Source organism: Hemicordylus capensis, chromosome 2 (genome assembly GCF_027244095.1).
Source record: "Hemicordylus capensis ecotype Gifberg chromosome 2, rHemCap1.1.pri, whole genome shotgun sequence".
Classification (NCBI taxonomy): Eukaryota; Metazoa; Chordata; class Lepidosauria; order Squamata; family Cordylidae; genus Hemicordylus; species Hemicordylus capensis.
Window position 1 is genome coordinate 415,562,321 of NC_069658.1, and position 22,228 is coordinate 415,584,548.

The 22,228-nt window shown below is 47.9% G+C and overlaps 1 protein-coding gene across 1 annotated transcript; it reads left to right on the forward strand.

Annotated features, from left to right (window-relative positions):
* The first annotated feature begins 35 nt into the window (after window positions 1–35).
* Window positions 36–16,375, forward strand: PRPH (peripherin). The gene is made up of 9 exons (XM_053293778.1): window positions 36–726; window positions 4,523–4,583; window positions 5,181–5,276; window positions 6,454–6,618; window positions 7,836–7,961; window positions 10,124–10,344; window positions 10,513–10,565; window positions 11,041–11,120; window positions 12,294–16,375. The coding sequence occupies exons 1-9, from the start codon at window positions 185–187 to the stop codon at window positions 12,339–12,341; spliced, it is 1,392 nt and encodes a 463-aa protein (XP_053149753.1). The 5' UTR covers window positions 36–184; the 3' UTR covers window positions 12,342–16,375.
* Window positions 16,376–22,228: the final 5,853 nt, after the last annotated feature.

Here is a 22,228-nt window from a genome sequence, read left to right on the forward strand (position 1 = left end):
CAATGCGGGGCTCTGGGCCGCATCCAAGAGAGGAGGAGCCTGCTGCTCCCCGCCTTTCGCGACCCGGGCGCCTTTAAAGCCGCATCCCCACAGCCGGCGCCCTCTTCTCCCCGCCAGAAACTTCGAGGGTCGCCGCCTGCTCCCGAGTACCAGCCCAGCCCACCTGCCTCTCGCCGCCGCCATCATGAGCAGCAGCAGCATCCGCGCCACTTCGTACCGCCGCACTTTCGGGCCGCCCCCGATGCTGTCGCCGGTGTCGTACGCCTCGTCCCGCCTGGCCTCGTCCTCTTCCACCACGAGGCTGCTGAACACGCCTTCGCCCGGTCTGCGCTCGTACCGCGGGGGCGGCGGCGCCTTGATCCTGCGCTCCAGCACGCCGGTGGCGCCCCGCCTCATCTACAGCACGGAGAAGCTGGACTTCTCGGTGGCCGATGCCCTGAACCAGGAGTTCCTGGCCACGCGGAGCAACGAGAAGCAAGAGCTGCAGGAGCTCAACGACCGCTTCGCCAGCTTCATCGAGAAAGTGCGCTACTTGGAGACGCAGAACGCCGCCCTACTGGCGGAGCTGGGCCAGGCCCGCGCCAAGGAGCCCACCCGCGCCGGCGACCTCTTCCAGGACGAGCTCCGCGAGCTGCGCAGGCAGGTGGACGCGCTGGGCAGGGACCGCGACCGCCTGCAGGTCGAGAAGGACAACCTGGCCGAAGACTTGGCCGCCCTCAAGCAGAGGTGAGCAGGGCTGACGGGACGGGGCGGCGCCCGCTAGGATGCCCGGGTTTCCTCTGGGATGGGATCATGGGAAGCCGCAAGGACCGGGCTTGCTTCGGGGATTGGATCGGATGGAAACTTGAGGCTTCGGGTAGTAACAGGTTTTAAGCAATAGGTGGTGGGGCCGGAGGAGGGCGGAGTCCTCAAGCCCTCCTTTTAGTAGTAGGAGCAAAGGGTCTGAGGGGGTTAGAATGGAGAGCCAATGCCGCCGCCAGCTCCTCCTTTATTAGGGCTTAATTTGAGGCCGGACTCGGGCCCTAGTATCAATTTTGAAGGCCAAAGCTCCGTTCTGAAGCAGGTCTCGAGGAGGAGGTCTCTGAGAAGTCTCTCTCTCTCCTCTCCGCTCCTCTCCCTCCGCCATGGGAAGGAGGAGCTTCAGGTGGGCTCGAGTTCTAGACTTTTCTCTTCGGAAACCGGCTACAATTCTCTCACCTCTGCTGTTCTCAGACTGAACTGAGTTCAGCAGAGAATTCTAAGAACACAGGGAAGCTGCCTTCTCCTAAGTCAGAGCCTTGGTCCTTGCTCAGTACTGTCTCTCTGCACTGTCTGGCAGCAGGCAAAAATCTTCCCAAGCCCTACCTGGAGATGCTGCCAGGGCTTGGACCTGGGAGGGACCTTCTATATGCAAAGCAGCTGCTCTGCTTCTGAATGACAGCCCCATCCCAGTACTCGGGGCTCTCGGACTTCTTGCAAATAGAAGGGGGAGGGGATCTAGTGAGTTGCAGCAGGCTAAAGTTGGGAATTAGCACTTAAAAGCCTGGGACTGGATTCCAAAGAGGAGATAGTTGGGGGTGGTGGTGTCTTGATCATTACAGCAGGGGGATAGTTGAACCATGCCTCTAACTAAGAGCAGAACTTGGCAGAGTCTAGTGATGGATGGTTTCAGGAGGGTACAGAGGAGAGTCGGGCCCCCCTTGGTCTCTTTATTTCCTTAATTTGCAACTTCCTCCATAAACAAAACACGGAAAAATAAAACACTTAAAGCAAATAGAATGCATAAAAATCCTATTATTTATGTAATCCTTTGTTGAACACACAGAGTGAATGTTTCAACTGAGTATAGTACAAATGGCAAATTGCTGCCTAATAATCAGAAGTGTTTTGTTTGTGTTCTGGGTTGGTGTTTTTTTTTTTTTTTTTTTAAACTTTAATGGTGATGGGAGAGGGGAATTCTGATGACATAGGACTTCAGTGGACTGGGAGCCCAGGTCTGTCCTCAGTTCTGAGAAGAAAAGGTTTTGATGCTTGCAGAACAGTAGCCCTGGTATCCAGGGCTAAAAACCAGGCTCTATCCGCAGTGGTGATGTGAAAAGGTTTGCAAAGGACAAATAATTAAAGCAGGGTAGGACTAGAGTTCTAGGCATTTAACTTTAACTTTGGGACAAGAATGAGAAGGCAAGTGGCTTAGGGAGGGAGCAGCTGTGTGTGAGCCAGGATTTCTGTTCCCCAGAGCGGAGGGTAATTAGCAATCCCCCCCCTCCGTTTATGTTCTAGCTCTAGGTGGAGATTGTAGATAGACTATAGTTAAAGAGTGATCAGGAAGTGGTGCTCTATCCATAACTCTTGGAAGGGGCGTCTCTTGTTCAGAATATGAAATCTACCATAGAGAGTTTGGAATATGGCTGCTCGGTAAAAGAAGATGGCTGGAGAAATGAGATTCCAGGAGGGTTATTATGCACAGAAAAGAAGTCTTGATTGGTCCTTGAGGCAAGAGAGTGGAGTGACAAGGGTGTGGTGCATGTGGGCGTGGGGGGCAATGGAGAACCTTGCCTGCAGGGAACAGGCAGAGAGTGGTGAGAGGGATGGACTTCTGGCAAAGTTTGGATCCCCCTCCTTTGGCTTTGTGGCATCCATATCTTGTCTGGATGGAGCAGGGAGAAGGAGATAACTATTTCTGAAATTTGACAGAGAGATGGGGATGAGACTGTAGGTCAGGGGTAGAGCATCTGCTTAGCATGCAGAACGTCCCAGGTTCAATCCCCAGCATCTTCAGATATGTACGGCTGACAAAAATTCCTGCCAGTTGCTACAATGACTAACGGTCTGACTCAGAAGATAGCAGCTTCCTATGAAAGCACTGAAATGTAGTAAGGGACTACAAGAAGAATCCATTTAGTGGCTGAACTCTGAGTATGAGGTGATGTTGCAGTGATTTGGTGGCATTTGTGCAAGTGGGCATGGAAATGTGTGAAATGGATTCCATATGGATGGCTCTGCAGTGCTGTAGCTGCAGCACATTTTGAGGTCAGGGGGTGTGAGATCCATCCCCAATCCCACAGTTCCTCTATTCCATGGTTTTGTTCCCTTTTAGAAAATATACTGGTGTGGTTTGCTTGAAAGCTACCCCCCTCTTGTTGGAAATCATAGCCCTATGAAACTTCCAAGGGGAGAGGGTAGATTTCATAGGATGAAAGTCATAGGACTGCATTCCCCAAGGCACTGTGGGCTGGGGTTGGAGTTTCTGCATCCTAGCATAGCTCATGCTGTGACAGATGGAGGTGGCAGTGGAGGAAGGGAAGGGGACAGAAACACAGAAGGAGCTGGAGCCTGGAAGAGCGACTGGGTGTGGTCCTTTTATGCCTGCAAAGTGAGCTGCCTCGCCTCCTCCTGCCTGCCACCTTCTGAGTCAGCCAGCCCAAGAGTGGAGGGTGGGGCTGGAAGATGCATCTGAGAAGATGCATCAGAAGAAAAGGGTGTGGCCTGCATCTTGAAGAATCTTCTCATTTCTCCAAATATGGATGAGGGTGCACTATCCATCCAGAGGACCTGAAAACATGGAATTGCAGCCAAAGTCTACATATATAGCTTCAACAAAGCCCTTCTAGAAGAATCGCCTTAAGTTCACTTTACCTGCATCTCCTCTACCAGCCAAAACTCCCCATTCCTGCTGCATGTCAATTTATTGCCACCTCCCCCTAATGCTGTATTGACCATCTCATGCAAATAAGCCCTTGGGCAGGCCCTCCCCCCAGTTTATGCAGCATGAAGCCCATAGTAATAAATAAGTGTTGGGCAACTGGAAATGTTTGCTTGACATACTCCTACTGAGACCATAGGCAACAAAGTAGGAATGATGGAGGCGAGCAAGGAAGAATATGGTCAGAAGCTATTATATATTGTGTTGCTTATTTCCCCGCTTTCCAGCCTGGCCTCGGAAAGCAGAGTCCAAAGGGCAGGAAGGGGATACAAACAATTTCAGGCATAGAAAAAAGGGCAATGGAGTGTGTGGGGTAGTGCAGAGGGCATAATGTGGGTGTAGTGGGGTTGCAGTTGGGCAGTGCAGCCAAAATGAAGATGGCAACGTATAACTCAGTGATCTTCATTGTAAGGCTTCAGTGCCATAGTGTTAACTCTGCACTGAATACTCTGCACTGTTCCCCTGGCGCCATGCAGAGATGACCATGCTCACAGAGGACCACTGGCACACTATGCCCTTGAAGGGGAAAAGAGCCTTCTTGAGCCCCTGCATCATCTTGGAAGGTGTGCACAGGCTGCTGGGAGGTGTAGCCCTCCCCAGTGTTTTCCTCCTAGAGCTCCTTCAGGGAGGGCTCCATCTCTCTTAAAGGGCTGTCCCAGCACTGGGGAAAAAAAACAACCACACAGCACTGTGCGGAGATCAGCACAGTGGGAAATGGCTCTCACACGGAAGGCCTTTTACCAAGGTGGACCTTACTTGAGAAAAAGTGAAGATCACTGGTATAACTAGCTTTACAGTGAGCCCTGTTTCTAGCTCCATGTTGCTCTCTGCCCCCTGCAGGCTGGACGAAGAGCTGCATAAGCGTGAAGATGCCGAGAATAACTTGGTTCTGTTCCGCAAGGTGAGTAAACCTGTGGATTGGAACAGAGCAAGGGGGAGTGGCACGCTCCTGTTTGTTGCCAGGCTTGTCAAAGACTCTAGCACAGGGGTAGCCAACTGAAGGCTCTCCAGATATTGCTGGACTACAGTTCCCGTCATTCCCAGCCACAATGGCCAATACTTAGAGTGATGGCAGTTGTAGCCCGGCCTCTGGAGAGTCTAAGACTGGCCACCCCTGCTCTAGCATTTTCAGTTTCTTACCCTTTCTCTCGCACTCATGCATGGATGCACTTTCTGGTGTCACCTCTCCCCCACCCCCCCACCACCCTTGTTCCATGCATGCTTCAGCATTTTTCACCTGTGTCAGTTAAGTTGTCAAGGCTTAAGCCTAGTTCTTGAATGCCAGTTCTGGAATCTGGATGCTGTCCGTAGTGCTAAACCAAAGAATCCTATTCCACCTGCCTCCACCCTTGCTAGCCTAGTGCATGGGACTAGGAACCTATGGCTTGCTTTGCCTTGCCCTTCTCTGTCGCTTATGCATTTTAAGTACACATGGAACGCACAGCCTTCTTGTGGTGGCTCTGAATCTTCTTCTGTTTCTCCTCCCCTGACATGGTAGGATGTGGATGACGCTACCCTCTCACGCCTGGAGCTGGAGCGCAAGATTGAATCCCTCATGGATGAAATTGAGTTCCTCAAGAAACTGCATGAGGAGGTAGGAGGAATAAAGGCACTGGCATCTGGGTTGGGGGAGATGTTTGCCTTCCCGGTGCCTGGCCTCAGAAAGCCTCCCTTAGTTGGTTGGTTTTGAGGGTTTCAGGAATCCCGCAGAACCTTCTAAAGATGTCTCATCCCATTGGGTGGGTGGGAAATTCATCTTGATAGCATAGGGCTGGTTACCTTCCCTTATAGCATAGGGCTGGGGATTGCATCCTGGACTCACCTGGCAAGAGTAATGGGATCCCCCAACCAAATGGCTAGCCATAGTGGTGGAACTTTGCTGGGAACAGGGGCAGCTTTGGGAAAGTGGTCAGGGCTGTAGGGGAGGCAGTAGAATTCTTCATAGGTCATGGAAAATGACCCACCTGGGGAGTTACCTGGTAGGGAGGGAGTGGTTGCAGAGCTGAATCCCGCTGAAAGTACTTCTGTGGTCAGTCTCCAGAATTGTAAGATAACTTTTTGCTTGTGCTCCATCTAATGGTGAACAGCAGAACCGCAGTTACATATATCCCCAGCCCCATCTTTGGTTTTGGGAGCAGGAGAACATGCATCCAGGATTATGGACATCGGTTTGCAGGACTGATCCAGCTGATAAACCCTTCCATTATAGCAGACTTTCTTTCCCAAACCTTTTGCTTTCTCTTCAGCTTGTTTGATGCGTTCTCTGTTGGTGGGCATGATGCCCTGTTGTATAGGTGCTATGGTGTATGGTGGATTCACAGGTCTTGCGTTGTATTTGTGGCCTGCCCTCTCTGTGCTGCGTACATCACTATAGGGCAGTTCACATGATCAACATTAGGAGTGGAGATGCCACCTACCCTAATTCGGGAGCTGGGCGAGCTCTCGGTTTTCGGTTGGGTGTTAGATAAAAACAAGGTTGGAGACGGGGAGCTTGATCATCCTTCAAGCTCCAGCTGGGCAGGACTTGCGCGCCCTACTCAGATTCCATCCCCAGCTTCTGAACAAGGTAAGTGAGAAAATCATCCTATCCTAATGTTGACTGTATGGACTGTCCTTATGTGTAATGTGATGGCCACTCTGTATAACGGGCGTGCATCTACTAGTGGATGTACTTCTTGGTGCGCCTCATGATGTGGCCTGGCCTTGTGTGTATGATTGCCACTGCATATGTCTGACTCTGACACGTCTCCATGTCTGTCTGATGCCTGCAGGAGCTGAATGACATGCAGGTGAGCATGCACAGCCAACAGCAGATGCAAGTGGAGGTGGAGCAAGCCAAGCCAGACCTGACAGCCGCTCTGCGAGACATCCGCACCCAGTACGAGAGCATCGCTGCCAAGAACCTGCAGGAGTCCGAAGAGTGGTACAAATCCAAGGTCCTTCAATTGGGTGTAGCTGGAGGGTTGTGAGAGCAGGGAAGGGTGGGGCAGAGCATGGCATGCCTTGACCAGCCCAGGGCGTCATAATGGAAAAACCCGTGTGTACTGCCCTAAGTTCCTTGGAGGATGGCCAGAATACAAGTATAGATAGGTCGATTGACAGGCACGTGGTGCAGTTGTGGACATGGCAGCAGAAGCTGGGAGAAGTTTTACTTGAACCCCATCTCAGAAGCTCAGGGTTAGGGTTCTGCTCTGGCCCCCCAGAGCTCCTGCCTCATGCTGAATACTGGTACCTCTGAACAGAAGTATTCAGAAGCTCCTGCCCTGCCAATGCTGGCATGCTGATCTCTAAGGGCCATTGCACATGATTGTGTTTTTTGGAGTACACATAAGGGGTTTCATAGGGACACCTGAACACGAGATGTGTGATTGCAGCACACTGTGTCTTTGCAAACTCGTGTATCAGATAGAGATGCGTATCAGGGAGCCAGGATTGGCTGCAGTTCCCTATGCTTGCTGTGCATTCCTGTACCGGACCTAAGCAGACTGGAGGGGCAGGCAGGGGAGGGCACCGTAGGGAAGGGCTGAGAGGGATGAGCCAGCAAAACAGAGAACTGCTATCCTGAGCAGCAGCAGCAGCAGAGCCTTAACTTCTCTCCTGGGAAGCCAGATACTGCTCTCAGCTGCACTCAATATATTCCCACCATCTTGCTTTCCAGATAGGGTGGGTTCCTCTTTCCATTTGGGCTCTTGGGGAAGGCGGGCAGCCTGGGATGTGGAATAATAGCAGAGCCGCAGGCAGTGATCCTGGGATGCTGTTGCCTGCTTCGAGGCTTGACAGATCTCGGGTGCCCGGGAGCCATGATGCCTAGAAATGTAACCGTGGCACCTGGACTAGGCTATTCAGAGGGAGAGTTCTATTCCTGACACTCCACAGGGTGCATAGAAGGATGAGGCTGTGTGTTGAGTGGGGAAATGGCAGGGGGGCAGATGGTTTCTCCCTCCCATCTAGGCTGCCTCGCCTCTGCTCAAGATTGCAACAGCATCCCGAGGCGGCTTTCTCATTTTTTAAAACAACTGTTTTGGCTTGGGCTGTGAATCCCACCTGCCGGGTCCTGTGTTTGCCCATACACACACTCTTGAGTGAGTCAGGGCAGGAGATGAGCTGGAGGCTCCTTCCCTTCTCGTGATGCCCCCCCCCCCATTTCTTGTAGTTTGCTGACTTGTCGGATGCCGCCAACCGGAACCACGAGGCCCTTCGCCAGGCCAAGCAGGAGATGAATGAATCTCGCCGCCAGATCCAGAGTCTTACTTGCGAGGTGGATGGACTCAAAGGAACCGTGAGTAGGCAAAGCTCCCGCCTGAGCCCCGAGGAATCGGCTGCGTGGCATCCAGTGGCCTAGCCACCATGGAGCAAGGGGTGGGGGTGGGTCTCAGGGGTTGCATTCTCTTGCTCCCCCCAGGTACCCCCGCAGTGACATCCAGCCAGGGAACAAAGTGCTCCCTGGCTGCAGGGTCCAAATTTAAAAAAACAAAACATTTTTAGATATCCTGCTCTTCCTCCCAGGAGCCCAGAGCAGTGTACTACATACTTAGGTTTCTCTTTCACAACAACCCTGTGAAGTAGGTTAGGCTGAGAGAGAAGTGACTGGCCCAGAGTCACCCAGCAAGTCTCATGGCTGAATGGGGATTTGAACTCGGGTCTCCCCGGTCCTAGTCCAGCACTCTAACCACTATACCACGCTGGCTGGCCATGCCTCCTGAGGGAACGTCAGAAGTATGATGATATAGGGCAGGGATGGGGAACCTTGGCACTCCTGCAGATATTGGCCTACAATTCCCATAATCCCTAGCTATTGGCCTCTGTGGCTGGGGATTATGGGAGTTGTAGTCCAAAAACAGCTGGAGTGCCAAGGTTCCCCACCCCTGATATAGGGGGTGTGGGTGGCATTGGGCCTGGAAGGGGAGAGAAGCGCACCCAATGGACTAACAAATGCTCGCTTTGCCAGCTGGAAGAGACTAACCCTCTTGGGCCCAATGGCTCCCACGCCCCTTGGTCAGTGTCTTCCTGATGTTGATGCGGGGGGCATGGTTGGTGCGGGGCCTCCACTGCGGCAGGTGGCAGGAGGGGCCACCACCAGTCGTCTTATGCCCCTGATAGCATCCCATCTTTGCTGAGCTTTCTGCTTTGCGACGTGAGGTGCTGCCACTTTGGACCATAGGAGTATGCCAGAGCTTATGCGTGGATGGAATAGGCTCTTTTTCAACCTGCAGGAGGCCTATTTCTCTGCCTGAGCCTGGGCTCCGGAACCTGTTTTCAATGCTCGGTCCAGGAATTTTCAGTGACAAAGTGTATAAATGCATGTATAGTTTTTGTCTGCAAGAGGCAATACTGGGGCTGTTCACACGACCGTGTGGGCAGGGGGGAAGGTGGGGTTCAACCTACCTTCTCCCAGATGATCCCACTGTGCCTCTGCGACGTGCAAGCCTACATGACCTGTGCTGCCAGGAGCAGCACAGCTGACTATCTGCACTGCTCCTGCCAGCATGAGGCCAGGACTCGTTTTCCTGGCCTCCGTGTACCCCACAAGGCACCATGTGATAAGCGCTGTGCCTTGGGGGATTTCCCCATCAGACAGGAGCTCTAGGTGCTAGGGGTGTGCATGAAACCAGTATGCTTGGTTCAAGTCCAGACCGGACTTGAACAAAACTGGGCATGTTCAGTTTTGCACCCCTGAACATGCCCCCCTGGTTTGGCTCAAATTTGAGCCGGTCCGGGGTTCTAACTATGAATGAATACACCCCCCTATGCCCAGTGGGCATGCATGGCAGCCTCCAAAATGGTGGTGGCAGCCACAAGCACAAAGTGGCCCAGAACAGGCAGAGAAAGGACTACAATGGCCCAAACCGGGCCGGTGGTGGTGGTGGTGGTGGCCAGAGTGGGGAAGATCAACCTGCTTCTTAAAATATTGAATGTTGGGGCAATCAGAATGTTGAATTCCATGTCCAAAGCCAAATGTTGAAGGTTGGTTGTGGAATGTACACTGTTCTGATTATGGGACTGTGTCCCTTTTGCAGCTGGAAATCAGAGGCAACTCTAGCACAGCTACAGTTTTGGGATGGTTGGTGTCAGACCTCTTTTCAGAAGGCCAGTGCTTGCATTAGTTCAATGTTTGCAGGCTCATCACTTCTCACTTGGTATTCAGAGGCCACCTCCAGTCTCTGAGGCAGAATGCCTTTGAATATCAGTTGCAGAGGAGTAACAGCAGGAGAGAGGGCATGCCCTCAGTTTTTGCCTCTGGGCTTCCCAGCGACACCTGGTGGGCCACTGTGTGAAACAGGATGCTGGACTGGATGGGCCTCCAGCAGGGCTGTTCTTATGTTCACTTATTTGGGAATTTGGGAGCAGAAGTTCAGGGTCTGAAGTGGTGGGTTTCAGTCAAGGTGAGCGGGCTGTGGCTTAGAGACTGAGGCCCTGGTTCTGGGTGATTTTCCTCCCCAGAATGAAGCCTTGCTGAGGCAGATGCGGGATGTAGAGGAGCAATATGGGGCCGAGATGGGCTCGTATCAGGACACGGTGGCACGGCTGGAGCAGGAGATCCAGCACATGAAGGAAGAGATGGCTCGGCACCTGCGCGAGTACCAGGACCTGCTGAATGTCAAGATGGCCCTCGACATTGAGATCGCCACCTACCGCAAGCTGCTAGAGGGAGAGGAGAGCAGGTGGGTATGGGGGTGGGGCAGCCAGCAGGGACTTTTCTCCGCCTGCCCCCCAGCTTTGCATGGTGTATCTCTTTATTGAGGGCAGAGACAGTCTCTGCGCTTGTAGAGTGTTGAGGGACTGGGTTGCTAGGGGTTATTTTTATGCTCACGACCCTGTGTTCCCTGCAGGATCACAATGCCTGTCCAATCCATGGCGTCCTTCAATATCAAAACAACCACAGGTAAGCTGTGGCTCCCTGTGGGATGTATCAAATACATGTTGTGTGTTTGTGCAAGCTTTTGGGTGTGCATTATGTGGGTTTTTGAAGAGCGTACACAAAAAAATCTTTGTGGCATTGGCACATATATGTGGCCGTGTGTGTGTGTGTGTGTGTGTGAGAGAGAGAGAGAGAGAGAGAGAGAGAGAGAGAATGTGAGCATGTGTGGTCTTCTGTATTGTTTATCTGTATCCCACCCAAAACTGCTTTATGTTGAACTCTGCTGTGGAGAATCCTGCCTGCCCACCCTTCCCTTTTCAAAACAGGGAGTCTGAGCTTAGTCTTTGCTGTTGCTGCTTTCCCTAGGGATGAGCAAAGAGATTCTTTCACTTCTAGGTGGTTCTAATCTCACCCAGTCTCTGCCTGGAGTCTTTTACCTGGGGAGCGGATTATCTCAGAGCTGCTTGTCCTTCCTCCCAATAGTCTCTCTTCCTTTTAGTTTCAGAGCCGGAGCCAGCTGTAGAGTCCCACACTAGGAAGACCGTTCTGATCAAAACCATTGAGACCCGAGATGGAGAGGTGAGTTTGCTTTCTCTTCCCAATGGGAGAGAGGAGCGCAGGGCTCAATGCTTGTGGTCTTAAGTAGAAGGCATCTTGACAATCAAGTCCAGGCCTAGAGCTAACTGGAAGGGTAGGCTCTGGTTGGAAGCAGGGGTCCACTAGGGCTTCATCTTTCTCCATGAGGCTGATGTCATCCAAAGGTATTGGGCCTCTACCATTAGGGGCCATAGTTCAGTGGCAGAGCATCTGCTTTGCATGCAGAAAATCCCAGGTGCAATCCCTGCCTAGTCCAGATCGGGGAGGGAAAGACCGGTGTCGAAGCCCTGGAGAGCTGCTGCCAGTCAGTGTGGACAATATTGAGTTAGATGAGCCAATGGTCTAACTCAGTATAAGGCAGCATCCGACATTCATATTTGCTCCAAAGAACCGTATCCCAGTGCATATTGTTGCCCCTTTTTCTGCAGCACATTGGGCTTTATCTGTGGGAGGGCAATAGGTGGGTGGTCTCTGGCTTGCTGTGGAGAGTTGGGACTGGATTGCCTCTTGTGTGTACTTGCCTCACTAAAGAAAAACACAAGTCTAACAAAATAATTTGGTTCACAGGAACACAGGAAGCTGCCTTATACTTCTGAGTTGGACGCTTGGTCCATCTAACTCAGTATTGTCTTCAGTACTGGAGTCTTTCCTAGTCCCTGCCTGGAGATGCTGCCAGGGATGGAACCTGGGACCTTCTGCATGCAAAGCAGATGCTCTTCCCCTGAGCTACAGCCCTAGCCCCTCTAGATTCGATAGAAATTATGTATGCCGTGCAAGTTTGCATATAGGAGCTTGTTTTGCATATTTTTTCTGCATATGTCAGTCATGGGGAAGGGCAAGAACATTTGCAATGGACCGAAGCACCATTAGCTCCAGAGATTTCTCAAGGTGTTGTTCACACAGGTCAAATCCGTATGTGCAGCGCTCAGGTGTAGAAACGTTCCTTTTTCGAGAGGTTCTCAGGACGTTGAGTTTTGCATGCCTTTACCAAATCCAGTGCCTGTGTGCCACTTGCCCAGACCTGTGGGACACACCCAGCCTTGTCTATGGTTCTGTGAATGGACTGGTCGGGCTCATTCTGTTCTCAGCTAAGTATTGGTCCGACACGTCTGTCCCTTTCAGTGGGCTTTGACCCTGTCTCTGTGTCCCCTGCAGGTGGTGACTGAATCAAGGAAAGAGCAGAGAGCTGAGATAGAGAAGTGATGTCGGCAGCACCAGGCACCTGCCCCAAGCCAGGGAGATGGGCACTCAAGCTAACCCATGTGTAGAATTCCCAGCCACAGCACCCTGTGTCCCCCACCACAAAGCCGCACTGGCCTTACTTACAATGATGACGATACCTCTTGACCTCCAGCAGCCTTTCCACACTGTATCAGGCTTCCTAAGCCAGCTCTCTCCTTATGTGCACCTCTAGCCTTCTTGGGGGCAGCCTGGTTGTGATCCCAGCAATAACCACACATGTGCTGGGGAGTGGGGATTTCTCCATCCTGCCTTCTTCCACTGCCTCTTGGCTCTTCTACTGTCTCTCATTTTGCCCTATAAGGTCCAGTTTCAGCCAGTCTTGTCTTGAAAGAGGGAAAGAGCTGTCTTTCAGCAAAGCATTGGGCATTGATGTGAGCTAGCCCAAGGCTGGGCACAGATATTTCAGATGTGTTTGGATTCAGACCACAATGATCTGGTCTGCAGATGTTCATGCACTGTAGTTAGTAAACGCGTGACATCTAGGAAGTCTGAATAGGCACACCAACATAGTCATACCAAAGAGGACCAACAGCTTGCTCACAATCTGTTTACTGCTCATGGTGACCTTGAGGCCAGTTTCTTTTGCTGACTGCTGAGACCAAATGCTGCTTACAGGGATTCCCAAGAGTTCTCGGGCTGAGAATTTCCTAAATCAAGTTTGTAACCACTTAAGTCTTCAAGTGTACCCAAGAGAAATGTAAACCACACAGATCATTAGCTGCATTTATTTAGTTTTTTAAACATACTTTAGAGTAATCCCTTCCTCAAAACAAAATAAGCCAGTCTACCTGAGGGAAACTTTTCTCCACTTGATTCATGTGGCGTTTTATCCATATTTAAGCATCCTAATGACAATCTTACAGTCTGAACCAACTATTTCTTACTGGGAAGTATGTCCCACTGAATCCAGTTGCACTTGCTCCCAGGTAAATTTGTTTCTGCTTTAGTGGCCTTAAAGTGACATTATTTTGCCTTGATACAGAACAACTCCTTAGACTTGGTTCATATGGTTAATGAAAACAGTAGCCCCTTTCCCTTATGGAGAAACCAGGGAAGCTAAGGCCAAAATACTTTGTGAGTTACTGAAGAGATTCATAGCATAAGGCTTGTCCTGAGCATTTAGACTTGGCTTATGTACACAAACTGGGATCCTGTCACCTGAGCATCCTGTCATTCATAATCCCTACCCACATGGAACTGACATAAAGGATGCTTGTTTATGTATATAGGAACACAACACAACTGCCTGTAATGTAATTTATCAATCCCTCGCCATCTCACTGCAGTCCAAGCATACCAAACCATACCAAGGATGGCACAAGCTTTCCCTTGATGTCATTTTCAGTTGAATTATTCCTTTCACTTGCACTTATATTCTTCCTGCTTCAGCTAATTCATTGACATTGCTAGAGGATGCTATGGATACAACCTGAAAGCTGACATGTTGATTTCTCAAAAGCATCTGCTGGCTCAAAATTACTTCCCAGCATTTGATGTGAAACGAATATCTCTGAGAGTTGCTACTGGCCATGCTTCTGGGCCCTTTAGAGTAGTCTGGCATGCCAGCTTCAAGCAGATGGAGGTTTCCTGGCATTGAGATTGAGCAGGGCTGTTAAAAAAGCTGGCAACTCTCAACTTCAAAGCCTTTCAAAGTGGCTTACATTTTGGTATACAATCCTACAATTTAAATGGTGTATCCATACGTGGTCGCCAAGAGTCGACACCGACTTGATGGCACTTAATCCATCAATCAATTATCCATGATTTAAAGTGGATAAGGCTGCCGTCTTCAGCACATATACTAGGGAGCACATTCCACTGAGCTTGGTGGAACTTGCTTCTGAGTGAATGTTCTTGGGATTATGCTGCATGAGACTGAACTGGGAAATCCCCAAGTACAAATCTCACATCTGCCAAAGGTGACCGTGGACAAGCTGTCTCACAGCCTCAGCCCCCCATTCCCAACATGGGGTTAAAAACAGTGGCCTACTTTACAGGTATATTGCAAGGGTGACTGAGCTAATGCATATGAAATACTCTGAACACCAAAAGCACTATATGAAATTGATATTAAAATTGCTTAGAAGGTCTAATAACAGTGTGCTCGTTCATACTCTCTTTCTTTCTAGATAAACTTTAGGATGCAAGTACACTGTGATCATCCATCTCAAAGCTATGTTTTCTGTTTTCTGCGAGTTTGTCTAGTCTTCTTTTAAACATCAGCTATGCACCATTGATCATTGCTGCTTTAGTAATAGAATTCTTCAGGGCAGCTACATCTTCATTTTTCCCTTGCATGTTCTCCTCTGGGTTGCAGAGAAAGTCTCTGCCGTGTCCTCCTTCCCCACACTTTGGGAGGCTCTCAAAGTTTTGGTCTTCACTTAAAAGTGTGTTACTGAGATAATGGTTTATAATCTAAATGCTTGCAAGCTTAGGCTCACTTTTGGCATCTTACTACTGAGTTTGTCTTTCACTCAAAATCCTTTTGCAGTCCCCCCACCCTTTGCACTCAGATTTTGTCACCTGCTGCTGTTATAACCAAAACTTCACATGGCACCCCAGTTCTAAGCATGTTTACTTGGAAGCCAAACTTGGACTGATTTCAAGGGTGTTGGTTTCAAAGTCGTTGCCCGACTTTGGGGGTTCTTGAAGGGGCTGCTGAGGCTGTCGCAACTAAACCTTGTGTTGTGTAAGCTGTTTCTCCTGCCTGTCCCTTTCTGGTCTTTCTGCTTACTCTCCTCTCCCAAATTGCCCTGAGGTGATACCCAAGTCCCACTTGCTATAACAGGTGGGGAGAGCAGGATCAATAGAAGGGGTGGGCAGGAGACACAGGGACAGTGCAATCTGCTGCATTATGTAATCCTGTCTGGCTATCCTGATTAAACTGGTGCAGGGGCTACTGCACATGAACATATCCACTTCTTTTGCTTTTCAAGGCAGACCATAATGTTGGGCCACTGGTGGTTTAGGATGGAGGCACTTTGGTTTGGGTGAGCATCTAACTCACAAGAAGATAATCTTGAGCTGCTTTGTTTATCTGCATAACAGTGTTGGTGTTCAAGGTGAAGAGAAGAGAGCTCCCCATTAATACTTAATCTTATCCCACCCCACACACCTTTTGGCATGATTTGGGTTCAATATGTTTAGAGGTATGAATATAAGGCAATGTTTGTAAAGTCCTCCCTTGGGAAGAGCAGCTGCAGCCACATTAATACTTTCTGCCCTCTAACAATGCAATCCTAAGCATGTTTACTCAGAAGTAAGTCCCATTGTGATCATTGGAGCTCAGTCCCCAGGGAAGTATGCCAAGAATGGCAGCCTAAGGCTGCAATTGTATTCTGCTAGGCATGCCCAATTCTGCATGGGATCAGGCTGCTCAAGTATGTCCTGAGAAGAGCTCATTGTAGGATGGTGCTGGCATTTTGTGGAGTCCCACTGCTGAGGCTGAAGTAGGTCGCTTCTCCCTCTTGGATAATAGCTTTTGAAAAATGGGCCTCCTTCCTGGGCTTTGATGCTGACTTCCCCTAATTTTGATAGCCATGTTGCCAATTTCCCATACTCCTAGTCAGACCTAAGAATTCCTGGTGCTAATTCTTCCCTCTGTGTTAATGACACCCAAGACTGGATTCTGTGTTTCCTGCCACTGTATTATGCTAATTCCCCATTGATCCCACTGTGTGCTTTGTCCCAGCATGTCCACGCATCCTGGCTCTCCAGAGTAGCCTTCCTTACAATTTGGCTTGCCTATACCCCACGTCTAGCTTGGGGAAAGATGGCATATGCCCAGGTGACCACTCTATCCCACACCCCCATGAAGAAACAGGGTACAGGGAGATTTGGAAGAAACTCGGAACAACTGTAAAACTTTCTGGTGCTTCCTGATCTCCCCATAATAGTGACAGTTCCCTGATGACATTTGGCCATTGTGTGGAATGGGCCATGGTTTGCTTCCAACCAGCCAATAAACAACATCCTGAAGAGTCTTCTGTGTTAAATGGGTTTGTTTGTTTTTGCTCCCTGGTGCTCAGTACTCTCCTACACACTGCTTGTCCTTCATGCAGTTTGTTGCTTGGTTCAACTACTTTCATACATGCTGTAAAGTTGTGATCTCATCCTGGTTGTGTTCCTGACCCTTTAACAGCAGCCTGACATGGGGAAATTGAGCTTGTGAGGATTTCTCCTCCATTTCCACCTTAGAAATTAAACAGGTGAAATATTTTAGGGCCGTTACCTGGTCAGAGGTGTGCCTGCCTTAGTCCCTCTCTAGGACAGGGGTGGGCAACATTAGCTCTCCACTTGTTGAATTACAACTTCCATCATCCCCAGCCACAACAAAATTGTGTCTGTGGATGATGGGAATTGTAGCTCAACAGTAGGTGGAGAGCTAAGGTTGCCTACCCCTGCTCTAGGATTTTCTATGCCCCTTCCTTGAATTCTCAACTTCCATGGAGTGGTACAGGCAGGGATAGGACAAGAAGCCTGTATCTTTTTTACTTGCAAAGATAGAAGGGTGAGGGCTGGGGAGGGTACAGGCAGCATTTCTACCCAGTTACCAAAAAAAAGTCAATCTGATTCTGCCTCCCAGTGCTCTGGCCAGCAAAAGGCACTGGGATAACTGAGAAACCCATTTAAAAATGTATTACAATTAAATAATTTCATACATATTAGGTTACTTGTATTTGGGTTCTGGCAGTTCTATGCTGATTCACCCTCCCCATGTACTTTATTTATTTGATTTATATGCCACCCTTCCTAAAGAGGCTCAGGGTGGTTTACACTAAAATAAAAAACACATAATTAGAATAAAAAACCATTTAAAAGCAGATTAAAATTTATATATCTATTTATATATATAAATCTATCTATCAGCTATATATAAATTAAAAGCCAGGCTATGGGCCTCTCCTGAAGTCCTGCAAGGAAGATATTCCTCTCATCTATGGGGAGCTTGTTCCACAGCCTAGGGGCAACAACAGAGAAAGCCCAATCCCAAATCACCACCAGATGAACCAGTGGCACCTTCATCCCCAAATTTCTGACTGCTGCTGTAAATAGTTCAGGAAGTGGGCCAATTAAAAAAAAAGGTGATGTCTTTGACATGAGTTAGGATTATGCAATTTTGCGTGGAAAGAGACTGCAGCTTAGTGGTAGAGAAGATCCTTTTCCTGCAGAAAGTCCTGGGTTTGATCTCCAGGTAGGCCTGCAATAGACCTGTTTGAAACCCTTGAGAACCACTGCCTGCCAGTGTATAGACAGTATGGAACTAGTTCAGGGGTTCTCACAAGGAAGGCCAAGAAAAAGAATAAAATCTTAATAAAACAGCAACCCTTGGTTTGTACTGAAACAGTTTCGCACTTTTCAGAGGCTGATCCAAGTTTGCATAAAACCTTCTAAACTCCATTTTTCGTCAGTGTTGATTCAAATTAAATCAAACCATTTAAATCATGATTTAAATTGCTTCCTAGAAAGACTCAATTTTAATGATTTAAATCACTAGTTAGGAAGATTTTATTTAATCATCATTTTCTAGTAAAAGGATATTCTTGTTGTCTAATATAACCTTAATGAATATTCAGAGACAGATGTAGGTTTCACTTTTAGAAGGTAGGTGCACACTATACATTATAAAGCAATTCTTCTTCTTGTAGAAGGTAATGGCGTACCAGGACCGTGAGGTCCCACAAACGCCACCTACTGGAAGGTGAATTTTTCTGAATTTTTTCAGATTAATTTTCATCAAAAAACTGGATGATGATGATGATGATGATGATGATGTGGTCGTGGTCATTTTAGTAGTACCAAAGCAGATACATACTTGCAAAGTCATTAGGAGAAGAACCAGCTTCAGTTATTCATGATTTTTTGGTCATGATGGGCCAGAAGAACCACTACCACTACACAGATTTTTAAATTGTACTTATAAGCTTGTTTATTCTGGTTAGTTTTCTTCAAACACAAACACACATACCCCAAGCACATGAATTTTTTAATGGTTAATTATTTTAGTTATAAATATAAAACTTTAAAAAAATTAAATAGGCAATTTCAACCAAATAAACTCAAATTAAAATATTGGGTGGTATAATTAACTCAGTCTTCTTCAACCTTGTCTTCCCTGTTGTTCATTGTCTGGAAAAGAAATACAAGCTTTCCTGCTTTTTTACTTCCCAACTTAATTCTCAATCCAATGAAATAAAAAATTCTCTCTACACCTGCAGAAGAGGCTACTGCTGTCAAGAACTGGATTACCTCTTCAGTAAGTGGTCTCCAAATCCAAATGTTCAAACTAATTTTACCAACTCACTGATGTGACTTCCTTTAACACTTCATCAGCAAACATGTGTTTCTTGAACTGACCACCCTTAGCCCTGACATTTATTATAGTTGGTATTATGGAGGGATAATTGCTGGATGCCCATGTCATAGCCAACTCTTCTACAGCAGTTAAACATTGATCCTGGTATCAAGGACTGCAAATACTGGCAAGAAAATTAGCAGGAGATAGTGCTTGTTCCATTCATTTTTAAAATGTCTGTAATCTAACTCTGTCACTACATATTTCTCTTGTCAAAGTTCAACAGCATCAGAAATAAAACACTTATTTTTCTGCACTTTGTTCAAGGCTATGGATATAGGCTTCAGGATTGTCACCATTTGTTCAACATTTTTCTTTAGCTGAATGTTGAGAACTTTGGCTGTGGCAGTTCTATCTATTTTTTCATGATTTTGTTCACAAATTGCCATCAGAGTAGACCAGTTCTTGATACAGTTCTCAAAATAGTCCATTGGATTGTTCCATTGGACATCTTGTGGGAGAGTTAATCTGGTTCCTCCTGCTTTCTTCAGAGCAGCTGATGCAAAGTGGTTTTGTAGAAATATTTTGCAATTTCAACAACATAGCCTTTATTTCTGGAGCACTGAAGTCTTTTGCTAGGAAGCGCATCAAACGAGACGGCTGCCATATGTTATTAGTTTACGGCTTTCTTCTAATCTTGGACACATTTGTAGCATTATCTGTGACAAAGCTGCATACTAGGCATTTGAATTGAAATTCTTTTCACAGCTTGTTATTGCTTTTACTGCTACTTCTTATAAGTATTTGGCAGAATGCATTTCCTCATGTATCCACTGTTTCAGTAAAGAATACACTTCTTTCTTCTGTTGTTACATGAGCACATATTATTGGATCATTATGGATCTTGCTCCACTCACCCAGGCTCAGGTTAACAATTCCCCTCTCTAGATTATTTGCACATTTTTCAATTTCTTTCTTATACACTTTAACCAACAATTTGCCTGCAATAGGTGGACTATATCTTGGTCAAAATGACTGTACAATGTCAATGAAGTGTGTATTCTCAGCCACATGGAGAGTTTGTTGCATAAGTGAACCAAGAAATTTTTTCATCAATTACTTCTTGCCAACCCCTGCTAACTGGGCAAAGAGGCACCCTTTTAACATGGTGATCAGGGGCGGAGCCACCATTGGGCCAATGGGTTCAAAGAACCCAGGCCGTGCCCAATCAGGGGCTGCGCATTGCGGCCCTGACACGCCCCCCGCATCTGACATCAGATGCGGGGGTGCTGGTTTAGCTCTTGAATGGGGGCCACATGACCCCCGTTCGGGAGTTAAATGGCCGCTGTGTTCGTGGCGTGGCCAGGAGCAGCTCTTCCCTGCAGGGAAGACTTGCTCCTGGCTGCGCTGCGAATGCAGTGCCAGCAGAAGTTTAACTCCTGAAGGGTCCACGCGGCCCCTTCGGGAGTTAAATGGCCAGTGCTGCATTCGCGGTGCAGCCCGGAACGGCTCCTCCCTGCAGGGAAGAGCCACTCTGGAACGCGCCGTGCCGTGAACGCAGCTCCTGCCCAAGTCTAGCTCCTGAAGGGGCCATGCAGCCCCTTCGAGAGTTAAACGGCCAGCCCTGCGCCGGCCTGACTCGCTCCCTCCCGAATGGAGCTGCTGGGCTCTGTTCGGGATCCAGGCCATGCCCCCCACGTCTGACATCAGACGCAGGGGGCAGGGTGAGCATGGCTGCCGCCGCGGCCGCACACAGGCCACTGGCGGTCAGGCTCCGCCACTGGTGGTGATTCTCTTTATTTGGCAGGGGGAGAGTAACTGGCCCTATCCACCCCCAGCGCAGTACCTCCAGTGACTGTTGCTGGTGTCTATCTTACGTTTCTTTTTAGATTGTGAGCTCTTCAGGGACAGGGATCAATCTTATTTATTTATTTGTTGTTTATGTAAACCACTTTGTAAACCTTTGTTGAAAAGCGGTATATAAATATTTGTTGTGTTGTTGTTGTTGCTGTAATCTACTGGTTTTTACCACAAACGTATTTATGTCTATTTCTAGATTATGCTGTTTTGGGGTTCTTTTTGCAGCTACAGGTTTTTTTTGGGGGGGGGATTTGCAGGCAGCTCTTTCTGACATGCATGATGTAGCTGGAACACTGCCATCAGAGAATTCTGAAATGGTAGTACGTGGAGTGATGATGAGATTGGTGCAAGTGCATAGCCAACAGAATCCTGTATGTTGAGGACAGATCCTCCTAAATAAAAAAAAGCAAATACAGTTAGCTAGTACCATACTGCTCATTTTACTCATTGCATGGATGCACTGATAAAAGTAAAACTGGGGAATCTGCTTGTTTGATTTTAACTGTACTAAAATGAAAGTACCATAAGTCAACAAATTATGCTAGAGTTGGTAGTCAGCCATTATTTTTTACTAGCCAGCAATACATCCCAGTCCCACCACAAGTTCTGGAAAATCCATTCCCTCCAGGGATTTCTGGCTGGGGTCTCCATTGCTCACATGTCCCCACTGCTCACATGTCCCCACTCAGGGAGCACTTTATAAAGGCAATGGTCAAGACATTTGCATCCAAGAGATTTTCCTATCTGTGTTCCTGGCAGAGATGAGGTCACCTGAATCTGAATAATCTAATCCTAAATTTGAACTAGCACTGGGAACTAGCTCCAGAGCACAGACAGAGTATAAACCAAAAAGTTAGAAAACAGAAAGGAAAAAATCTGAGTTACATGGAGGCTGAGCTTACTGGAATACATTTTGCCACAGGTATATTGTGCTCTTTTGTTAGTGTTTATTGGCATTTCAAGGCAAGCTCAAAGAGCACACACAAGGTGAAGAGAGTAACCCAAGGGCCCCTAGATGGAGTGCATTTTATTGAAGCTTGGTAATTTTTGTTCCAAGCAAACATTAAGAATTCAAATTTTATTTATTTAGCATATTTTTATACTTCCTTCTACTGAAGTCTCCTGGTGGTCTTACAACATTAAAACAAAGCACAAATTTTTAAAATTTAAAACATTAAAAAGTTTTAAAATTAAAGTAGCTACCCATAAAAACTGGGCTCCTTGGAGGAAGAGTGGGATATAAATGTAAAAATAATAAAATAAAATAATAATAATAAATAGCTAAAACACTTGGCTGAAGAGAAGTGTCTTCAGCTGTTTCCTAAAGGTCAACAGGGATGGAGCAGCTCTAATCTCAGCAGGAAGTGCATTCCACAGCCTGGGGGCAACTACAGAGAAGGCTCACCTCTGAGAACCTCCCCTGAAAATCTTTATGGGTGTCAGGGTTCATAACAAAGAAGGTGTTCTCTTAAATACCCTGGGCCCAAGCCATTAAGGGCTTTATAGGTAATAACCAACACTTTATATTTTGCCCAGAAACCTATTGGTAGCTAGTGTAGTTCTTTTAAAACTAGAGTAATATGGTGTCTTTGGGATGTCCCAGAGACCAACCTGGCAGCAGCATTCTGCACCAATTGCAGTTTCTGGACTACGTAAAAAGACAGCTCAATGTAGGATGCATTGCAGTAGTCAA